Genomic DNA, 20,979 nt, shown 5'->3' on the forward strand with positions numbered 1-20,979 from the left:
TTGCTGACCGACGCGTCTCAGACAGGGCCTTTCAGTAGTGCCGCGCTACGGCAGCCCATCGCGGCGTTGGGTCTTTTAGGGCTTACATTGAAAACATGGTTCCGGGTCAGCTCTAGCTCAGTCACTTACTAAATCCCCCGCCTGACTTGGGACGTGTGCTAAGTCTCCGACCGGGGAAATATTGTCCTACCTTTTCTATCTTTTGTTAGTGTATGTCTTGCAGGCAATGTCTATTCCCCAAGCTGATGCATTGAGAAAACAATTCCCTACCCACTCAGCGTAATCACGCTCGACCCCACCATCCTGAGCCCCCAAGAAAGAACGAAAACACAGAGAAAGAAAAAACGCGGCCTTAAAATGCCACGCGACCCTTCCAACCAGTCAAATCAAAACTACCACTGCTGCACCTCGCCAGTATACAGCACCACCTTCCCACCCACCCGCTCCTTCGTCCCAGTGGTCAGAACCTCAACCATCCCCCCCACCGACTCCTCAACGCTCGTCGGCGCGGCCTCCATCCCCCACCCCTGCGCCGCCGCATTGCCCATATCCGTCTGCACCCAGCCCGGATCCAGCACGAAGGCGTTGAGCCACGCGTCCTCGGCGTTGATGCGCACCCCGTACCAGTTCACCATCGCCTTGGAGGCGCCGTACACCGCGCTGGGGACGGGCGGCTGGCGGCTACACCACGGTCAGTCAATGCAACATCCTAGCCCTCTGCACGAGAAAAAAGAGTAACGTACCCCAAAGCCCCAGCCCCTGACCCCATGATCGCAAACACCGGCTTGGACGTGGATGTGGACGTGGACTTCTCCAGTAAGTCCCGCGTCGCCTGGTAGAGCGCCACCACGCTCAGGACGTTGGTCTCGACATGCTCGCGGATTTCGGGCAGTTGGACGTCCTTGACGAGCGGGTAGGATTTGGCGATGCCTGCGTTGGCGACCACGATGTCGAGGTGGGTGATCCCGTGTGTGCGCGTGAGGTTCTGGACGGCGGTTTGGGCGGAGGAGCCGAGGCTGGCGTCGTAGGGGGTTATGATGAGGTGGGTGGTTGGGTCCCGCGGGAGGGTGGGGAGGGCTTGGGCGGTCGGGTGGTCGGGGTTGCGGACTGCTGCGATGATTGTCTGGTTTGGGTGTGAGTGTGGTGGTGTTGGAAGGGGGTGGGGATCAAGTGGGTGAAGGGGTGAGGACGAACGTGGTTGGGTTTCTGGAGGAAGAGCTTGAGCAGGCCCTGGCCGAGGCCGCGGTTGGCGCCGGTGATCAGGACTGTGGTTGTCATTATGAGGGGGTGGTTTTGGATATGAAGGTTTGTTGAGAATGTATCTGGATGCGATTGAGTCTGGTGACTGGGCTAATAGCTCATGGAGAAGGGAGAATGGGAGAAGAAGCATACTTATATACCTCAGAGCGAACCGCTGCGTTAGCAGTTGATGTAGTCCTTTTGCTGCGGATCGAGTCCAAGTAGTGACAGGAACAGGAGACTCCGGTAGAAGCAGTGCGCCGCGTGGACTAGCTGACCAACGGGATGACTCGATTGCCGTGAATGTTGTACATATTGTTCTGATGATAAGCTCTAGATAACTCTATATGGGTAGATTTCTAAGCAGTTGGATTGATAAGCATAGAAACGCCGCGCTAAAGTGAGTGTGAAGGGACCAACCTATACGGCTGTTTATACTAGGCGACGTAGCCAATCGGAATCCTAGCTTCTATGTGGTATCCACTTGACTGGGCCACGAATCGTGCACGGGCACTTGCCTTGGACCCCTATATTCCATCCTGCAGCATCTCCTACGGTGTTTCATTATGAATCAGTGCGACAACCGACTATAGAACCATATTTCGCCTTCTCAAGGAAATTTGCTGCCATTCTATCCTTGTGGAGGCTCCGACTGCGAATCAAATTCGTAGCCTACGGAAGATAATAGGTATGCCTGCCGAGGGCTTCCCTTGAAAATGGGGGTTGACATGATAGAAGTGCACCGACTGACGCCCTAATCGCGAGCAGAAATTCAATCTCGCAGGGAATGAGATAGTCCTGCTCCTCAAGAGCATCCATCCAATCTGTGATCATGAGGTGTAGTGTTGAGGGTCTGTCCGGGCGGGGACGGCGCTCACCTAGGGTTAACTGGAGTTTGCCCTTGACTACATTAAACCTAGGTTGAATTACAAACACGGCTTCCGCACGACCCTTCAGTGCACGCATGTTTGATCAGAGTCTCAATTATATTCACACGAGTGAGAGGGTTTCCAGAGATTATGGTGTACAGGGATACCTCCTCATTTGACCCACATTACTCCAAGTCACGAACACAATTGGCCCGATTGTCTAGCCTTGCTGCCTTAGTATCAAGTAGCAGGGTAACTACCACATAGAACGTCAGCACTAAGTAATTAGTATGGATATTAATGACCTGCGACCTTCTTACTAAACCCACTCCAACATCGCGTTACAATGCCCAAGCCCACCTGCCTGCAACACCGGTGTCAAATCCTGTTGGGGCTAGCTTACGCCGCTTAGTCTCAACCTCTCGGTCCTCCACCCTCGTGCAAAGGCCATTCGACGACATCTCAGAGATTTCCCTTACAATGGAACCAGCACCTCAAACGCAGAACCTGACCTGGACAAGTTCACCGTGGCCCACGCGTAAGAAAGCATTCTCGCGACGGTCCCGCAACGGGTGCCGAACCTGCCGGTACGTACAGTACATGCACTATGCTACATGCTCAACGCTAAGCCTCATCGAACAGAGCTCGCCGAGTCAAATGCGATGAAACGCCGGGGGCGTGTGACAACTGCACGCGGACCGGACGGCAGTGCGAGTATGAGCTGCACCGGATTCCCGAGCGCGCGCGCGTCGGCCGCGTCGTTGCGCCGGCGGCCCAGATCTCGCTGCCGTGGAAGATGACCTCGGACGAGCGACGGTGCCTGTCGTTCTTCCAGCACCGCTCGGTGCCCCATCTGGTGGCCTTCTTTGACTCGCCGCTCTGGCAGCGCCTGATTCTGCAGCTCTGCCACCACGACCCGCCGTCTTCCACGCGGTGATCGCATTGGGCGCCGTGAACCAGGCGTATGAAATCGAGGGCGGTCGGCGGCAGCGACAGGGTTTCCTACCGCAGCACCAGCACCAGCAGCAGCAGCAGAGACGTGGGCGCCGTGACCAGAACCAATGGTACTTGTTCGCCGTGGAACAAGCCAGCCGGGCGATCAGCAAGCTCAACGAGCGACGACAGTCGGCCGACCCGCACTTCCAGCGGGTGATCCTGGCGTGCTGCCTGCTGTTCGTGATGTGCGAGCTGCTGCACCAGAACCCGAGCCGGGCGACCTTCCACCTCCAATGCGGGCTGCACATCCTGCGGGGGATGAACGTGCGCCGCCAGAGCAGCAGCAGCAGCAGCGGAGGGCTGACCTTCATCGTGGCAAACGGGCCCAACCCGTACCGGGTGGAGGAATGCGTGGTGGACGCGTTCGTGGGGCTGCAGATGTGCGCCATCTTCTACGGGACGCAGGATCCGCTGCACTTCGACACGGAGCTCGTCTACCACCAACCCTACCACGACCTCTACCTGCACGGGGCCCAGGCCTTCCGGGACTGGGGCCACGCCCGCCAGATCCTGACCCCGCTGCTCGACACGATGGCCCTCTTCGTCGCCGAGAGCTGGTACCTCCGCGACGCCGAGATCGCCGCCCGCTACGCCGCCCTGCACCACCGCCAGCACCGCCTCCTCGCCTACTTCACCCGCTACCTCCACCTCTTCCACGAGTTCTACCACCGCACCCTCCACCCCCGGATCACAGTGGACCACGAAAAGCTCACCCGCGAAGCCCACATCACGCGCCTGTCCTGCCTCTACTCCCTCCTCGCCATCAAGATCGCCCTCTTCAGCAAGGAGCGCCCGCTGCCCCCCCGCCTCCTCCCGGACTTCCTCGCCGTCCTCACCGCCGCCGAGGCGGCCATCGCCCGCTTTCCGGTGGTGACCGAGTCGACCAACACCGCGGGTCGCCCCGCCGTCACCGCCCGCCCGGAGATCGTCCCCGCCCTGTGCGTCGCCACCATGCGCTGTCCGGACTTCGGGCTGCGGTGTCGCGGCATCGCCGCCCTGCGCGGCTGGGACGCCCAGGAGGCGTTCATGGGCGCCGCGTTCAATGCGGATCTGATCGAGGAGGTCATGAAGGTGGAGTTGTTGGTCCGGTATCGTACCGGGGAGGAGAGGGTGTTGGAGGGGGTGAGGTTTGAGATGGGCATGGGCATGGGCAGGAAGACGGGTGAGGAGGGCAGGAGCAGGAGCGGGAGCGGACTCCGCCCCGCCGCAGCGCGGATCGGGTACCGCGGGAGCAACGGGGTGGAGCACGCCCATTGTGTGGTGTTGGTGCGGAACGAGGCAACTGGCGGCGGAGCTGCGCGCTATCGAGGGGTCGGCGGCGTGGCCGTGTTTGCGGTATCTGCAGCTGTTGGATCATTTGTAGCGTTTTTAGGGGGGGCCGTTGTGTCCTGGGGCGCAACAGCATCACTTGCCATGATATCATGCATGGGTTAGAGATGAGTCTGAGATAGTTGGACGGCAAAAATTAAGTTGGTGGCCCCGTGTGCTTTAAACATATTGCTGAGGCGGAACCGTTGACCGCTGGGATACTTCTGTTTGGTTCGGTGCTAAACCGTCGTATTACATGTACTATAATGATAATGGTCACCATCCACCTGTGACACAACGAGGAGATATCGCGATCGGAATGAGCTATATCACAGGGTTACCGGTCCCCGCCCCTTCCCCGCTCTCTCGAAGATACAACTCCTGAAACGCCCCAGCTCCACCCCCTTCCTCTGTTTCGCGGTTGAGCAACTCCCTCGGTGCCCCGTCCTCGACAATCTCGCCGTCCCGCATCACGATAACCCGATCATACCCGTACTCGATCACGGCCCGGATCCGGTGCGTGACCATGATGACCGTCCGGCCAGAAAACGCGGTCTGGATGATCGATTGCATCTGGGCTTCTGTCTCTTCATCGACGCTGTGGGATATGTGGAGTCAGTTCGGTTGCTAATCTTCCATGATTCCCCCCAGAGTGCGAGGTATCCCAAAGCCAAGGAGAGAGGGAGAAAGTGTCACTACTAACCTGCTTGTCGGCTCATCGAGAACCACTACCCGCCCAGGGCGAAGGCTGGCCCGCGCCAAGCAGAGCAGCTGCTTCTGACCGGGAGTCATGGTGTTCTCGTCGATGACGGTGTCCAACCCGAGAGTAGGGTCGAGGAGATGGCCGAGGCCTACGGTGAACAATGCTTCCATTACCACCGTGTCGTCACCGTGTGCATCGAATGGATCAAGGTTGCGCCGGAAACTAGAGCCCTCCAGGATGAAGGAATCCTGGGGCACTCCGACGATGGCTGTGCGGAGGAAGGTCCGGTCGATGGTCGAGATGCTGCGGCCGTCGATGAGGATCTCCCCTTCGGTGAGGTCGGATATACCGAAAATGGCGGTGATGAGAGAGGTTTTGCCACTATATTAAAATATCAGTTCAGTCGTTAGGGCAACTTATTCTGTCCTTGTGAGGCGACACGTGGTTCATTGTCACCGTGACTCGGGGAGTTGAGGGTGGCAAACCTTCCTGTACGGCCACAGATGGCTAATTTCTGTCCAGCGGGAATTGATAGTGAAATATTTTGCACGGCATGGGTTGATTGAGCACTAGGAGATCTCCTGGTTTAGACCCAACGCCGTTGATCTTTCGACGGTAGCACGGAAAGGAAGGACAGGAGAAGACTCACCCGTAGGCGACGGATACCCCCCGGAACTCAACAGAGCCTTCAACCGGCCAATTTTGCGGTAAATGCTCTGACGACTCATGCGAAGGAGGCACAAGAATCTCGGAAGGGGTCCGTTCCACAAACGACTTGATCCGGGCCACCGCCCCCAACGAGGTTTCTAGGGACGCCCAGTAGGTGGTCAAGAGCTTGACGGAGGTGCCAAAGGCGATAATGTTGACGAGGGCCAAGCCCATCGCTGCCGGGGAGATCTTGCCCAGGCTGGCGACGCCGACCCCCATGACCACCACGACGAACCCGGCCAGGCTGAGATCTAGCACCAAAGCGAGCCACGTTTGCACGGCGTACAGCAGGTAAAACGGCTTCTGCGCTTCCACCAACAGCTTATGGCACCGTTGCCTGTACCTGTGCGTCCAGTCAAACGCGCGGATCGTCTCGAGCCCCTGGATGGTCTCCAGCAGCAGCGACAGCAAGGGAGCGCGGGCTTCGAGGTCCAGGATCCGGAGCTGGCGCGAGGTGCGCGTGTAGAACCTCTGCACCACGTAGAAGACCACGAGGCAGGCGGGTAGCGCGGCGGCCGCGTAGTGAACCTGGATGGCGATGACGATCATCTGCGCGATGCACATGAGTAGAGCTTGCGGTGTCCTCCGTTAGTATCGTTGTCTCTTCCTCGAGGCAGCGCTTTGCCCTCGGCGTGAAAGTTACTTACTAAGAGAGAACAGCATGAGGAACTCAGGCACTTGAAAATCAATGAGTTCGAGGTCCTGACTGAAGCTGCGCCATGGTGAGTGATCGAATCAGCCTGAGCCACAGTCATAAATTTGAAAATGGGGAGGTCGCGGACCGGTTCAACGTTTCCCCTGCGTCCAAAGATGAGAGAAATGAAAATGGCGCACTGTGATGTCTCGGTCAGCGACGCCCTCTGAGTGCAAGCCAGAATCACGACACGAGGGGCGTACTTCAGCACAGTCTGGAGAAGATCTCGATGGAGAGCTACCATGGTTCGCGGAGCCACCAGACTCCAAAGACACCTTGCATACTGTGAGCGCGTTCGTCCTTTCCCAAAATGAGGTAAGTATGCATACCACGGGGTCAAGACAAAGAAACCAGCGACCAGAGCCCCAAGGAGCCAATAGACCCCAACTCGCATGTTGAGGTTGTGGTTAGGTTCTCGGTCGTTATCCTCGGCCCACCATTTGACCCAGACAGCTGCATTGCACCACCACATCAGCCAGCTGTGACGGCGAAGAGGGGTCCAGAGCTTACACATAAAAGTATGTAGCGCGACTAGCACAGCCAGCGAGCCGTAAACCAACAGCCAGGCGGCCGACGGCGCGGTGGCGAAGTAGTACCGATATATAGAAATGTCCGCCAAATCCCGGTCAGGAGCCGGTTCTTCCTGCACTGCGAGTTCCTTCTCATCGGCCTGCACTGGAGAGGCGACCCCGGAGACCTCTGCCGCAGTCACTAGAGTCACAGAGGACGCGTTATCATGCGAGATGGTGGGATAAGGCGAGACACGTGGCGTCGAGCTTGTCACTGATCCATCCGCACCTACTGCAAGCACCTGATCGGCAAATGCAAGCCAGCGAGCTGTGATTTCAAAAAAACAATGTTAGATAGTCGAGTCAAAGCAGCTGTTACGTTATGGTTTATGCAGACTAAGAGATGCGGGGGTATAGAAACCAAAACATACGTGAACTGGATGCCACAACAACAGTCACCCCGGCGGTTCTGAGCAAACCATGGGGTCCCAACACTCGGTGGAAGATGTGCTCCTCTGTGGCCGGGTCCAAACCACTCATGACATCGTCGAGGAGCACAAGATCGGCTTGACAGAAGATTGCTCGTGCCAGAGCCTGGTGACAAATTCCATCCGGCGTGTGTTAGCTTAGGGTTAGTGGAAGAAAGGTAGGGCTATACCAATCGCTGTTGTTGACCCCCACTTAGACCTATCCCTTGCCCCCCAACAGCCGTGAGATCTCCCTCTGGCAGACTGGCCAGGTCCTTATGCAGGTCGCAGGCGTCTAGAACGGTGGCATACCAAGTCGGCGAGGAACGCACGCCATTTCCCGGGCCGCGGATATTTTCCTGAATGGTGCCGGACACGATCCATGGTGCCTGGGCGCAGTAGGCGAAACTACGAGCTGCCACGGTTAGCTTGCCACTGACCTTGGGGACCTCGCCGAGCATTGCACGGAGGAGCATGGACTTCCCGCTTCCAACAGGCCCATTCACCATCACGAGCGCTCCACGGTTGAGCACAAAGGAAAAGTCTTGTAAAATCGGGGTGCCATCGTTCCAGGCAAGGGAGACGTCCTTTGCAACGACATGCCCGGAGCGACTGGCTTTGGACAAGATCGGATCCTGAAACAACATGAGCCCGTACGCTTCTGGCAAGCACCGACCCTCCGGACGGGGTGGCTGCAGCACAAACACTCGGATGCTGTCGATACACCCCAACGCCGTGGAGAGCTCCGTTAGTGACTGCAGAAAACCGACGAACGAGGAAGCCAAAATGGTCAGAAACGCGAGGGCAGTGAACGCTCGTGCGCTGTCGAGCGTCTCGGTCCATTCTTTCTGGCGGGCAATCAAATTGTACATCGAAAGTGCCACCACTGGCGTGACAAAGGTATTCGCATGCACTAGAAAATTTAGCTGGGTGATATGAGGCGGAAAAATTTCATACAGACCTAGCAGTGTAATCACAGTGAGAAGCATCCGATACCCGCGAGAGCGTCGCACTTCGTTGTCTCGAAAGGACCTCATCTGCTCGGACAACGTCCGCGCCATTCCGGACATCTTGATAGATTTCATTGCTTTGAGCATCGCAGTCGTGGCCCCGACCCGAGTCTTAATAGCCTGCAACCACAAAGTCTGCCTTTGGACTAGATAGCCAACTGCACCGGCAACGGCCACCACGCAGACTTTCTCAGGTCGTTAATGCAAGGACCCGGCAATCAAGAATAAACCTCAGCAAGTAAGAATACGCACCCAGAGAAATAATTACAGGCGCCAAATCTGCTATACGTAGCGGATCCGAAAGTAGCCAAACCACGAGGATAGCTTCGGTCAAGCAACCCCACGTATCCTGGATCATTTGCATGCCGGTCGTGATCCGCTCAGTGTGTGTGGTGATCATTGTCGTTACGGCTGCGACATCATGCGGCTGCAGTTGCAATTCAAACACCTTATCGTACACGATGGCTATGAGGACACCTCGTAGCTTGCTCGCGAGGCGATTCGAATGGTGTCGTGCTCGTGTAGTAGCCACCTATCGTGTAAGATAGTATTAAATTCCACAGTGAGCCATAAAGGAAAGCAAAATGGACGGGTCTCACGTACCCCGATGCCGACGAAGGCCAGCGCGAACGCCACCGTAAGCAACAGGCCTTTCTTGTAGTTGGTTGTCGAGTCCGGCATAGCAAAGAGGATGATGGCCCGCTTGATCAAGTAGGGCTGCGACAGCAGAAACCCTCCCTGAGCCAGCCGGGGAATGGCACCCCGAAGAAGCTCCCACTTCAACATCTGGAACAGAGGTAATAATAGGTGATACCATTTGCCTTGTTCTCTACCTGGTAACAGCCATGTCAGAAGCCATTGTTCTTTCACCCAGTCTGGAGACACTTACACCGTGCCCATCCCATAACTAGCCGAGCCTGATCCGTTTCGTCGGCGCAAACAGAGCCATCGATCTTCAATAAGTCGCGCATCAAGAGCGTTCCCCTACACCCTTGCAAAAGCAGCGGGTTGAGCCACCAGAACAGACTCCGACTAATGGCGCCCGCCCCCATTTCCAGTGACTTTGGGCGGCAATGAGGTAGACTTGTGTGCTTTTTTTCCATGGACTCTAGAATGACTAGGGCAAAGATCACCACCAAAGATGCGATGTGAATTGACGCCAGGGTCTCAAGTCCCGAGACAGATAGCAGTGTGCGTGCCCGGGGAATCCCGAGCAACCAAACGACCAGGTAATGCAGAACGAGACATGTGGAAGGACGGAGGCAGCGAAAGTGCTCCAAGTGGGAGAGGTGAACGGCTGTGATGGCAGCGACAAGAGATGCGACCGAGGCCGGAAGGGAGAGACTGGTCTTCGGAGTCGATGGGAGAGTCCAGATGACTAGTGAGACAAGTTGTAGGAGGATATGAATGACGTGAAAGACCTAGATACGAGATTTAAAGTCAGCTAGTGTTCGTTGCAAGACGAGGTGCGAATCTTTCGCCTACCATTTTGACCCAATAGTTTATAGCTGCGCGGACCTTTTGGGGACGGCTTCGAAGATTGCCCACACGGCACACCCCGACGAGGATGCTCAGCACAGCAGGCGCCAGCAACAGCACCGCATCCTCGAACAGCAAGGTGAAGTCGACATTATCCCCGCATCCACTCACCACGGGTCCCAAATGGTTCTCCACACTGATGGGGCATGTCTTTGAAGCCATATCCCGCGCTGCCAGCGACATGCTGTTGAGCAGAAGAGGCTCATTCGAGGGCCACGCGGAGTTTCAGGCCACAGCCTTTCTTTTACCCACAGACTGTATTGCTCTATCCACTCTTAGGAATTCAAGCCACGCGTGCCGTTCCCTCTGACATGCCAGGAGACTTGCCCCTGACCCGCGCCGATCATCTTGGAAAGACAGGAATGCTTGGCTAGACATACTTGTTCCTTGCAGTTCCATGTCTTATGCACTCCTCTTGCATGTTTGACACTTTCAGACTATCTACCAATAGTTTCCAAGAGTCTCTATTCAAGCTTGACAGACGGCGCAATCTGACGTGTCTTGGTGTCGGGGGCGAATTCAATTTCAGGCTTTAGCCATCCGATGCCTCAGGGAGCGGTAAGTGCCGTAAATCTGACCTGTTCACTGGAGGCTGTCTGCGTTGGCTTGCATGCTTTCCTATCGGGTCTCTGTAGTCTTTCGAACCCGTCAATAATCTTCCATCAATTTGCTTCTTCGAGGGAGCGGGCTGTTCTGCGGCCGCAGATCTTCAATGGGAGAAATAATTCACATCACACCATCGGCTCATATGTGACGCCTCACCCGCACTACGCTGCGCCAGGTAAGGTTTGAGCCGACAAATGTCTTGATGAGCGCTGTGTGCCAGGCGATCGGTGGCCGCTTGGCTTGGTGTTGCTCCCCGCCGTAGTGTCCCCTAAGACAGAGCCAGGTTTTACATACTCTGTGCCTCCCACCAGTACCGGTAGGAATCCTCCTGATGATTACCCCAAACGAAGCAGCTATCATCAGCGTTGAAATCATGACAGTCCCCATCAGCCAGCCGAGCTACAACCTCGAGTCGTTCAACTTTGCCCGACATGTGCTGAGCCACTGGAGCAACAAGGGTGGTGATCCGCTGGCCATGGTATACATCGAATCGGGGTCTGACGGCCCAGGCCAAGCTCAAGAATTCCACTACAGTCATTTTGAGCAGAGGGCTCACCAGGTTGCACATGCTTTGCAGGCGAGCGGAATTAACAAAGGAGATGTCATTCTCCTGATGTCCTGCAGAGCCCCAGATTGGTATGAGATGCTCTGTGGATGCATGCTGGCAGGTGTGGTGGTTTGTCCATGCTCGGCTGCCTTGATGCCTGCGGAGGTATCCCAGCGGGCGCAAATGACCAATGCATCGGCCATTGTGGCCAGTTCTGGGCGGATTACAGAAGACGTGCTAGCATGGGCGGATGCACCTTCCCAGCCTTCAAGGAGCAGGAGGATTATCCAGCTTGGAAATGGGGACGTAGTGTTTCCCCATCCCAAGGTGATGACATATAGTCGACTTTTGACAAGCGTGCATGCAGGAGCGGCGCCAAATCTGCCGACAACTGTTGCAACTGACCCATGCTTGTTGTACTTCACTTCGGGGACGACTGGTGAACCGAAGATGGTGAGGCATACGCATTTGTCATATCCGTATGGTAGGTGTTTGGTGTACTGGATGGGAAGAGAAGTTGGCTTGATGTTATGCTTGCTGACTGTGTCCTGAAGCCCACATACGTACCGGAAAGGACTGGTTGGACCTTTGCCCGGGAAAGCTGCTTTTTAATACATCTGACCAAGGTGATTTGCAAACTACAACCCACTTGCGGCTACATTCAGGAAAGGTGTCAAATAGGCTAACATCGAATTGTTCATTCTCACAGGATGGGCTAAAGCCCTGTGGGCCTTCTTTGGCGCGTGGGGTCAGGGAGCAGCCTTGTTCCTGGATGGCGATGAGGGGCCCTTTGAGCCCGAGCGCGCCATCGACCTGCTGCACCACTTCCCCATCACCACCTTCTGCACGGCGCCCGCCGTTTATCGGCTCATGGTCCGCGGTGAATTGGCGCAGAAGTTTGTCGACCAACCACCGCGGGCCCTGGAGCACTGCACCAGCGCCGGCGAGAACCTCGAGGCTCAGGTAATCCTGAAGTGGGCCGAGAACACCGATGGGATCGTCATCCGCGACGGTTTCGGGCAAACCGAGACCTCGATCTTGTGCGGTAATTCGCCTGCCATCACCCCAAAACTCGGATCGATGGGCAAGCCACTCCCAGGGGTGCCTCTCGCCATTTTGAATGCCAACCGCCGGCTTGCTCATCCATTTGAGGAAGGGGATATTGCCGTGCGCGTCTTCTCCACTTCCGCTCCCATCCACCAACAAGCATGTAGGCCGCAGACCAGCTTTTTGGGCCTATTCGATGGCTATATTCAGTCCGATGGATCCACTCGTCGACCATTAGTTACTGATGATGAAGGCACTTCCTGGTACGTGACGGGCGATCGGGCGTATCACGATGACGAAGGATATCTGTGGTATGTGGGACGTGGCGACGATGTCATCAATTCAGCGGGACACCGCATTGGTAAGTCACCTACCAACTCACTCACTCCAAGCCAGTGTAGAATGGGTACTCAATATAAGCATCTTTCCAGGTCCAGTAGAAGTCGAGGTGGTTCTTAAAAGCCATCCTGGGGTGTTGGAGGCTGTCGTTGTGGGCACGGTCGATCCCACGCGAGGTGGCACCTGCATGAAGGCCTTTGTGGTGCTGCGCGATGCGCATCCGATACCCACGACTACTACCCACTCACGACTAACACAGGAGCTGCGTGAGCATTGCCTGCAACGGAAAGCAGCGCACTGCTGCCCTCAGTTGTTTGAGTTTGTGAGCGCAGAGTCGCTCCCACGCACCATCAGTGGGAAAGTTATGCGGAAAAGACTAAGAGAAAGTGGCGAGACATCAATCTGAGTAGTTATTGAGACCTGGGCTTCGGATGACTCTGGATAAATCAGGTAGAATATGGATCGGGGTGCTTGATCGATAACGGAGACCACAGAGACACAATCGTGAAATTGACCAAGCTCTTTCTTGCTAGTAAGCATCGGCGTGTAGGGGCCAATTACAGGAACTAGGACACTCATCGCATAGAGCAACCTTTTGTATGAATGGAGACAAAAGACCCTTGGTGACATTGTTATTCTGTTGGGGATACTTGTTTGTTTGAACAGTTGTCTGATTGAAGCGCAAAGTGTAGGCGCGTCCGTCCTCGTGAAATAGGCATGATATATAAACTTAAGTTGAAGAGGGGCCGCTCGGGCATGTTCGTCTCGAATGGCCAGTCGTGCTTGACAGAACCTTCCTATGAATGGATGCTGCAAGAAGATGGAATCATGATATGATTTAAGCACACTTCCAGGGTAGGTAGTGAGTGAGTGCAGTGGAGGGGACTCGGACTGGGACTTGGGCGGGATGAAAGATCTCATCACGTGACAATGATCGCACGCCTTCGCCTTTCCATTTGTTTATCCTCTCAATCTCCAGGCTATCATCAACCAGGCATGTCGCTTAAATCATCACTTATTTTTTCCAGTCGCGGTGTACGTTTTGAGAATCGCTACGGGTAACACAAGTCACATACCCCGAAATTTTAGTCAACTGCGGAATTTCCTCCGTCTGTCTATTGCTCTCTATTGAAGACTCTAGACTGCTGCTACGACTGCACAAATCTATCGAAGGTAAGTCTTATATAGTAGGCAGTGGAAGCTATACGCACTTTATACTGGGTATAAACACGGACTGATATATACCAGTATTGAGATATACTCTAATAATCCTTACTCAAGAATAGAAACAAAACTCTCTAAAGAATTCTGATAGCAATACCTTCGACCCCTAAGAACCCCAAGAATCCCTAATATATCTCCCGCCTCGAAACAGACTTTACCGTCTGATCCTCTCAGGAACCCAGTAAGTGATAGCATAGTCACCTGCAAAAGGACACTCCGAAACCAATCGATTGACATTGGCGGGATCCGCAATCCAGGCGGCCGCACACATATACTCCGTCGTGATATCCAGGACCTCGTGGTTCCTCAACTGCGCATCATCCCACGTCACGTTCAACGACAGAACATCTCCCGGTCCCAAGCTCGGATACCACATGAAGCCCAGGTCCGTGCGTGAGATGTTATCCATCAGCCGGAGTCGATCGCTTTTGTCATCGGCGGAAGACTCGTACTGCTCCAGCAGCCAGTTGAAAGATTGGCGATGCAGGACGTCGTCAGCCACCCTCAAGTCGTCGGCGCCAGAAGTGCCAGCCGCACGCAATCGGGCCTTGATGTCGTTGAGCGGGGCGTGCGCGTGGGCCGACAACTCCTCCTGGTAGCTTTGAACACGAGACAGGAGCTGATACACAGTTTCGTTGGGGGCTTGACCGATCCGATTTACGTAGAAGGTCATTGTGGGACCATCTACTCGAAGTGCATCACCAACATCCGATGATAAGGGTGATGTCGACGATGGTTCCAGAGCCATGGGCCAATGCCGTCCCGAATCAACTCCGGCGAACACGGCCTCTTCGCTCCCCGTGAGCCGCCAGTTCATCATCACACACGCACACTTCGCGATGGTCGAGGCCGGGAACCCAAACTGCCTCCGCATCGAAGACAACTCGGGGAGGTGGAGGGTTCGCGTTATTCCTTCAGTGCCCCGGCCTTGGTCTCCGTCGAGGGCCTCGCGGGGACCGAACAAATTGTTGCTGCCGCTGTCGGAACACGATGCAGCCCAGTCCTGCCAGTCGCCTTTCATCCACCCTGGCGCTTTCTGTGGGGGCCACAACGAGTTCGGCGTCGCGGCCAGACCTTGAAGCCGCTTCACGTGGAAGTCCACTGACCTTTGGGCTTCAGGGGTCATTCTGTATGCATGAAAGGCGCGAGCAAATGTCGGGAACGGGACCGTTGAAATCATGCTGGAAGAGCTACCTCGACTCTCTGTACTTCTGAGGAGCTCCTGCAAGTCACGGGCCAGCGAGAACAGATAGAACCCGTCGAATACAGCGTGGTGAAAGTGCATGATAACTCCGGCGAGGCCCTCCCGGGTCTTTAGGATTGTCGCCTTGAACGGCGGTCCAGTGGCTACGTTCACCCAGTCGAAGGCAGGATCATTCATTCGATAGTCTTGCAGCGCTTGCGCATTCTCCACCACTAGGTCATCATGGCTGATCTGCAGCCGCAACCATCGATCACTCGGATGCATCACGAGATACAATTCCCGTTCTTCGTCGTAGGTGATGCATGTCGCTCGCAACAAGGGATGTCGCTGGATCCAGAGTTCAAGGATAGATTCCAATTCGTTGGGGGTGAGTGACGAATCCTGCGCCAGCCAGGCCGCCCGCATACTCCACGAATTTGACCGGGACTGGTCCCGTGCGAAGCGCTGTAGGTAGTCTGTCGTGGGAATCACGCTTTCGACATCCCTCGGGCCAAACCCCAGAGGCTGCAGTTTCTGGAGGACCTTCTCTTCGAGATCTGGCAGCTGAAGACATTGGTCATAATATGACAATGTCCATCCGCTATTGCCCGAATTTCCAGCTGGCGAAATGCTTCCGGTACTCGTCTGATACTTGCGAGACTGCAACAGGTTGACCTGCTTACGAATGGTGCTGTGATGGGCAAGGTCCTGCTGCGTGAGGCGACCGAGACCCTTCTGCTGCACCAAATGGAAGAACTGCATGATCATGATACTATCCGCATAGGCACGAATCGGGATGTCACAGTCAATCTGGTTCGTACTGATTCCGGCGATTCGCGCGAGACACCTAGTGAGATCCTCTAGCGCCGTGCCGGACTCAGGGCCTTGAGATGCCTGGAGCTCCTTTGAAGACTCCGTTAGGTAGTCCTCCACCCATCCACGGAGCTCAGCCTTTCGCACTTTACCGGTCCTTGTCGTGGGGAATCGATCATGTCCTAGGTTATCGTTCAAAGATAGGACCAGATATGGCGAGAAAGCCCTGCCTAGGTTCCTGCAAACCGCATCTTGAATCTCTTGCGTAGTCATATGGGGCTCGGGATGGTTATTATCTCGGATAATGACAGCCACAGGGACTTCGCCGGCCACGGTATCAGGCACCCCGACTACTGATGCGGCCTAACATCGAGAAGCATGGAAATGTCAGTACTATCTGCAACCGCAGTGCTCCGACAAACTAGGAAGGGCGTATGATCTGCTTGCACTTACCGCAATGCCTGGTAATCGAGTGAGATGTTGCTCAATTCTCCAAGGCGAAATATTCTCCCCCCCACGGATGATCAAATCTTTATATCTTCCTAAGATATACACCGCACCTTCCGTGTCCATGTATCCCTGGTCACCTGTCGCCATCCAAGTGACTCCGTTGCGCTCGTAGAAGGAGCTATTCGCCTCACTGGATGTGGCGTCCAGGTACCCAGCAATCAATGGGAGGCCGCCTTGATGAACTTCGCCGACCTGTCCACGTGGCAGGGGCATTCGGCTCTGATGACCGCAAATACGGATCCCGGCGCCCGATTGAACCTTGCCCAGGGAAACATCATCACCATCACCATCACTTTTTCCAGTTGCTTTTCCTTGTTTTCTCCCTACGATGGTGGAAACACTCATTGTGTTCATGAGTGCTCCCACTCCCTCGGTAGTGCCGTAACCAGCAACCACGTGCTGGGCACCCAACCCCTTGCCAAGTTCCAAGCTATCCTGGGTTATCGGGGCACCGCCTAGAATGATTGAATATGGTGATCGTCGCTCTGCTCCCGCCAGCGGCGCTGCTTCGCCTTCCCAGACAGCAGCCAACGCCCGAAGCATTGTAGGCACGCATGCAACATGGACTCGTTGAGGGCACCAGAAGCAAGCGTCAAGGGACTTGGCCGCGTCAAACGCCGCACTCGGGATCAGCACTGTCGCGCCTGCCAGCCAAAAGCTGACCTGCAGCAAGATACTGAAGATATGAAAGTTCGGGAGATGTTGGCAGAGGACGTCCTCCCCAGCCCGCAGCTTCCATTGTTCCATGAGGGTCAGGGCGGGCGCGCCAACAGTCATTGACGTATGTGCGCAGACTTTGGGCAAGGATTCGGTGCCGCTTGTGAGGAGGATGAGGCATGTCTCGTTGACGGGGCGAGAAGTTGGACATGCTTTGCTGCAGCCGCCTGCTGCCTCCAGCTCTGCGGCTGTCAACACCTTCCAGTCCCCAGTAGTAGCCTCATGGCATTCCCCAAGGCTGTACTTGATGATTTCCCGCCGCCTATCGCCGCAACGACGATGACGGCAGCTGTCCGTTTTCTTTACCACCTCATCTACCTGTATCGCCATGGTCTGATTCGACACCACGATGGCCGCGGGATCAAGTCGCTCAAGGAGTTGAACCGACTCGTCGGTGATGTGATCGAGTACCCGCGGGTCCATCGGCACGAATTGACAGCCCAAATTTATTGTTGCCCAGAAGAGCAGCGCGTATTCAGCTTCGTTGGACATGAAGGTCATCACACGGTCGCCCGGGCGCAGGCCGTTATTAGATATGATGGTTGCCAGACGACAACTCGCATCGTGTAATTGAGCAAAGGTCCACCGGACAGCATACTGCTGCTCTCCGATCACGCTCGACGCCGGCTCGCTATCTCCAATCTTCAAACGATCGACCCCATGGAGCGCGACGATTGCCTCGTGGTCGGGGAGTTGGCGGGCGATGTCAGCGAATAGCTCGCCCAGGCTCTTGGTGGGACCTTTTTGATTAGCATCGTAGGTGTCGGAGAGAAGTGGTGATGGTGGTGTCGGGAGGCTCATGGTTTCTTGCGTTGGGTAAAGAAGATGGTCTTGGGTAAGTCACAGGGGAGGGATACTTTTGTGCTCACTCCAAGTGATGCCAACTTATAGTCATGTTGACGGGCACACAATTAACTTCCATAGGTCAGATAGCTCTGCACGTCTAATCCGTTCACGAAGTCAAAGCCCTCCGGATCACCGAGTCCCCAAACCTTGTTAGAATTCCCGTCATGTCGAGGTATCCGATCGGCAATCCTTACTGATATGGACGCTATCTACCTACGCCCTCAAGATAAACTTCATATGAAGTGGGAGAAAACCCAAATGGAGGTGAAATCAAATCGGATGTATAAGACGCACCGAAAAGCCGAATCGGCAGATCAGTCTACATATCCCATTTTCAGTGAAAGCTTCCTATGCTTTGACCACTATATGACGCATCCAATCGAAAAGAAACCTGAAAAGACATTATGGCATCCCGAAGGCAGGTCATATACACGTATCTGTGCCGATACATGGAGGTTATGAACCGATCAAACCGGCATCGATACCCCTAAATCCGGACAGATCAGCACGCCATCTGATGTACAAGAGCCTTCGCTGCATGGTGTCAGCTGGGTCCGATGCCGAGAACCTACATGAGACGCTGCAATGTGACCTATCACGACGCAGTGCAATCCGAATAATATACCAAATGCGAAGCCGTATTAAGGATGAACTATCTATCATCCCCACTCATAGAGAGACAGTGGATCCTGCGTCCCGCTCTCCTGGGACCGCGATTCCTTGCGGACCCGCACGGGTCACCAATTTCGCGCCAAACTTTTTCATCGGCGCACTGGCTCGCGTCGGGTCCACACAGCATTCCACCAGAACCAGTTCTTGATGTGCACGGCGCAGCTGAGCGAGGGCGGTGGTGAGATCGTCCTGGGTCTTGACCTTGGCGGTAACCAGACGGAATGGTCCGTCGATGTTCTTCGAGTTATTGCTGTTGATATCCTGCAAGGACTCGGCAAACGCGGTGTAATCCCACCCTCCAATTTGGTTATAGGGGCCGCAGTGAATGGCTTCCTACAACAAGATCTGAGTTAGAACACACACCAGAATTCGTCCAGCGGTGCAAAAGCCTTCGCCAAAAAAGCTCGATTGGGAGGACCCCGATCATACCTCAATCTGATAACCGTAGTTGTTGATGACGAAGATAACAGCCGGGGTGCGGTATCGGATCATCGTACTGATCTCCTGCGCGGTCATTTGCATACTGCCATCGCCGATGACGAGGATCGTGCGACCGTGGGTTTCCTTCTTCTTCGCGAGTTGACATCCCATCGCCGCGGGCAGAGACCAGCCGGTGGAAGAGTAGAGGAGCTGGGTTTGGAAGTCTGCACCGGAGGGCAGACGCACCTGGCTGGCGGTGAACCAACTCTCGCCTGCATCAGCAAATACGGTGTCTTGACTGGTGACGACCGATGTGATTCCCGCAACGATATCGTCCACTGTCAAAGGCAACGGCACATGACTGTTTGTGACGGTGATGCTCTTGCTGCTGACGGAGGAAGCTGGCGAGGGCATACGGTTCCTTTGAAGACAGGTCATCGAAGCCGGCTTTTGATAAATGCTGCTCGACGCGACCAGGCCCTCAACAAGTCCTGCGATGGGGGTGTTGGGAATGACACGCCCGTGCGGCGTTCGGACAACTGTCCGCTCGATGGCAAGAATGCGACCGGCCTCTTGACAGACATCCACGGATTTCAGCGTGTGCAGATCATTCCATTGGCACCCAATGGTCACCCAGAGGTCCGCATCCCGGACGACGGTGTCCTCCACGCCTGGATCGGAGACAATCGTCCAGAACAGTCCGCCACATTGTGGATGTGACTCCGATATCAAGGACTTGCCGTCCAGCAGATAGAACGCGGCGCAGCCGAGGGTGCTCACCAATCGATCGATCATCTGCACCGACAAAACAGACCGTATGCCGCCACCGAGGATGATGACTGGACACTTGGCGGAAGACCAACAGTCCTGAATTGCTTCGATTGCCCCTGCAGTAGTGGCGTTCTCCAGTGAGTCTTCAGGTTTGATGCTGCGGAGGTTCGCTAAGCACCTTTCCGGAGAGACCGGTTTGTCGAAGCGAAGATTGGCGATGTCGACGGGCACCTCGATGTACACGGGCCGGCGATGGCGAAGGCAATCGTCCAAGGTCCGATCAATTTCCTCCCACGGGCAGTCCGAACCAATCCGGATGGCCTGGCAAGTCACCTGCTCATAGATCCGGAGCGATTGTCCCTTGTCGGCTAGTCCCAAGGAGTGATGGACAATTGTCGGGCTGCTGTAGACGGTACTCGGGGGTCCTCCGCAGAGGACAATCACCCGGAGCCCCGCGGAGTAGGCGCCTGCGATCGCATTCAGCAGGGAGAGACTGCCCACCATGTAGGTGACGACCACGACCGCGATCCCTGAGGCACTGGTGCGCGCATAGCCATCTGCGGCGTACCCGGCATTCAGCTCGTTGCAGCAGTTGATCATGCGAAGTTGGGGGTATCGGAGCAGCTGATCCAGAAAGTCCAGATTGAAGTCGCCTGTGCACAAAGAATCAGATTACAGCCAGACGCAATGGAAAGAGATAAGGGAGGGTGAATTATGGTCAACGAATGTGTACCGGCAACACTCACCAGGAACGACAAAGTAATCTTCTACCCCCAGCTGTTGCATTCGCATTGCAACCCAGTCCCCAATCTGCCACTTTGCGGTCACCATGTTGAAAGCCTTCGAGAAGCAGCCCTAGGGTTACTTTGGGACAGGAGGCAGGCTTCGAGGTGTGAATTGAGTGGAGGACAGAAAAGGCCGTTCGCCCAGGATTTGATCATATTCATAAAATGTCACGATGCAGGATTAATCTTTCAAAGGTAACAGGTCGCATCTTCCAATTCCTCGGTATGTCCACGAGACGTGCGGCTGCTAGAAGATCGGCCACTATTGGCACACTATCCTGTACTCTACAGTGCCCTTCCGTGTTCTGCGGTGTCATATGCGCGTCTCTCCGCAGGTCACTGTGAGCTATTCCAGATCTGCGCCTCTCTGTGCATATCGGAAGTGGAGACTAAAGATTGCGGACTGAACCTGACAAGAGTCCGGTAGCTGTCATAATGGGGTGAGTGGGTAACCAGG

At 55.3% G+C, this 20,979-nt stretch overlaps 6 protein-coding genes across 6 annotated transcripts; 2 read left to right on the plus strand and 4 right to left on the minus strand.

The window, feature by feature from the left end:
- Positions 1-259: 259 nt before the first annotated feature.
- BO72DRAFT_511043 (putative NADPH-dependent 1-acyl dihydroxyacetone phosphate reductase) lies at positions 260-1,278 on the minus strand (the record flags this gene model as incomplete). Its single annotated transcript, XM_040949387.1, has 3 exons — positions 260-681; positions 744-1,123; positions 1,195-1,278. 3 exons carry the CDS (start codon positions 1,276-1,278, stop codon positions 393-395), a joined length of 753 nt encoding a protein of 250 aa, XP_040800587.1. The 3' UTR covers positions 260-392.
- Positions 1,279-2,588: 1,310 nt separating this feature from the next.
- BO72DRAFT_497075 (Zn(II)2Cys6 transcription factor domain-containing protein) lies at positions 2,589-4,521 on the plus strand (the record flags this gene model as incomplete). The annotated part of the gene is made up of 4 exons (XM_040948671.1): positions 2,589-2,695; positions 2,751-2,964; positions 3,069-4,439; positions 4,507-4,521. 4 exons carry the CDS (start codon positions 2,589-2,591, stop codon positions 4,519-4,521), a joined length of 1,707 nt encoding a protein of 568 aa, XP_040800588.1.
- A 215-nt stretch (positions 4,522-4,736) lies between these two features.
- BO72DRAFT_528455 (ABC transporter) lies at positions 4,737-10,225 on the minus strand (the record flags this gene model as incomplete). Its single annotated transcript, XM_040950188.1, has 16 exons — positions 4,737-5,010; positions 5,116-5,496; positions 5,601-5,684; positions 5,765-6,395; positions 6,471-6,535; positions 6,606-6,656; positions 6,721-6,792; positions 6,847-6,970; positions 7,028-7,354; positions 7,458-7,620; positions 7,685-8,406; positions 8,455-8,688; positions 8,756-9,035; positions 9,107-9,336; positions 9,393-9,924; positions 9,989-10,225. 16 exons carry the CDS (start codon positions 10,223-10,225, stop codon positions 4,737-4,739), a joined length of 4,407 nt encoding a protein of 1,468 aa, XP_040800589.1.
- An 829-nt stretch (positions 10,226-11,054) lies between these two features.
- Positions 11,055-13,424, plus strand: BO72DRAFT_405846 (acyl-coenzyme A synthetase ACSM5). Its single transcript, XM_040942299.1, has 4 exons — positions 11,055-11,679; positions 11,750-11,821; positions 11,905-12,603; positions 12,674-13,424. The coding sequence occupies exons 1-4, from the start codon at positions 11,124-11,126 to the stop codon at positions 12,985-12,987; spliced, it is 1,641 nt and encodes a 546-aa protein (XP_040800590.1). The 5' UTR covers positions 11,055-11,123; the 3' UTR covers positions 12,988-13,424.
- A 508-nt stretch (positions 13,425-13,932) lies between these two features.
- Positions 13,933-17,853, minus strand: BO72DRAFT_511050 (acetyl-CoA synthetase-like protein). Its single transcript, XM_040949388.1, has 4 exons — positions 17,686-17,853; positions 16,639-17,628; positions 16,255-16,569; positions 13,933-16,164 (listed from the first exon to the last, which is right to left on the minus strand). Exons 1-4 carry the CDS (start codon positions 17,827-17,829, stop codon positions 13,960-13,962), a joined length of 3,654 nt encoding a protein of 1,217 aa, XP_040800591.1. The 5' UTR covers positions 17,830-17,853; the 3' UTR covers positions 13,933-13,959.
- A 690-nt stretch (positions 17,854-18,543) lies between these two features.
- Positions 18,544-20,568, minus strand: BO72DRAFT_497079 (pyruvate decarboxylase; the record flags this gene model as incomplete). The annotated part of the gene is made up of 3 exons (XM_040948672.1): positions 18,544-18,879; positions 18,976-20,390; positions 20,484-20,568. The coding sequence occupies 3 exons, from the start codon at positions 20,566-20,568 to the stop codon at positions 18,544-18,546; spliced, it is 1,836 nt and encodes a 611-aa protein (XP_040800592.1).
- Positions 20,569-20,979: the final 411 nt, after the last annotated feature.

The sequence above is a fragment of the Aspergillus fijiensis genome, assembly GCF_003184825.1.
Source record: "Aspergillus fijiensis CBS 313.89 unplaced genomic scaffold BO72scaffold_28, whole genome shotgun sequence".
Taxonomy (NCBI): Eukaryota; Fungi; Ascomycota; class Eurotiomycetes; order Eurotiales; family Aspergillaceae; genus Aspergillus; species Aspergillus fijiensis.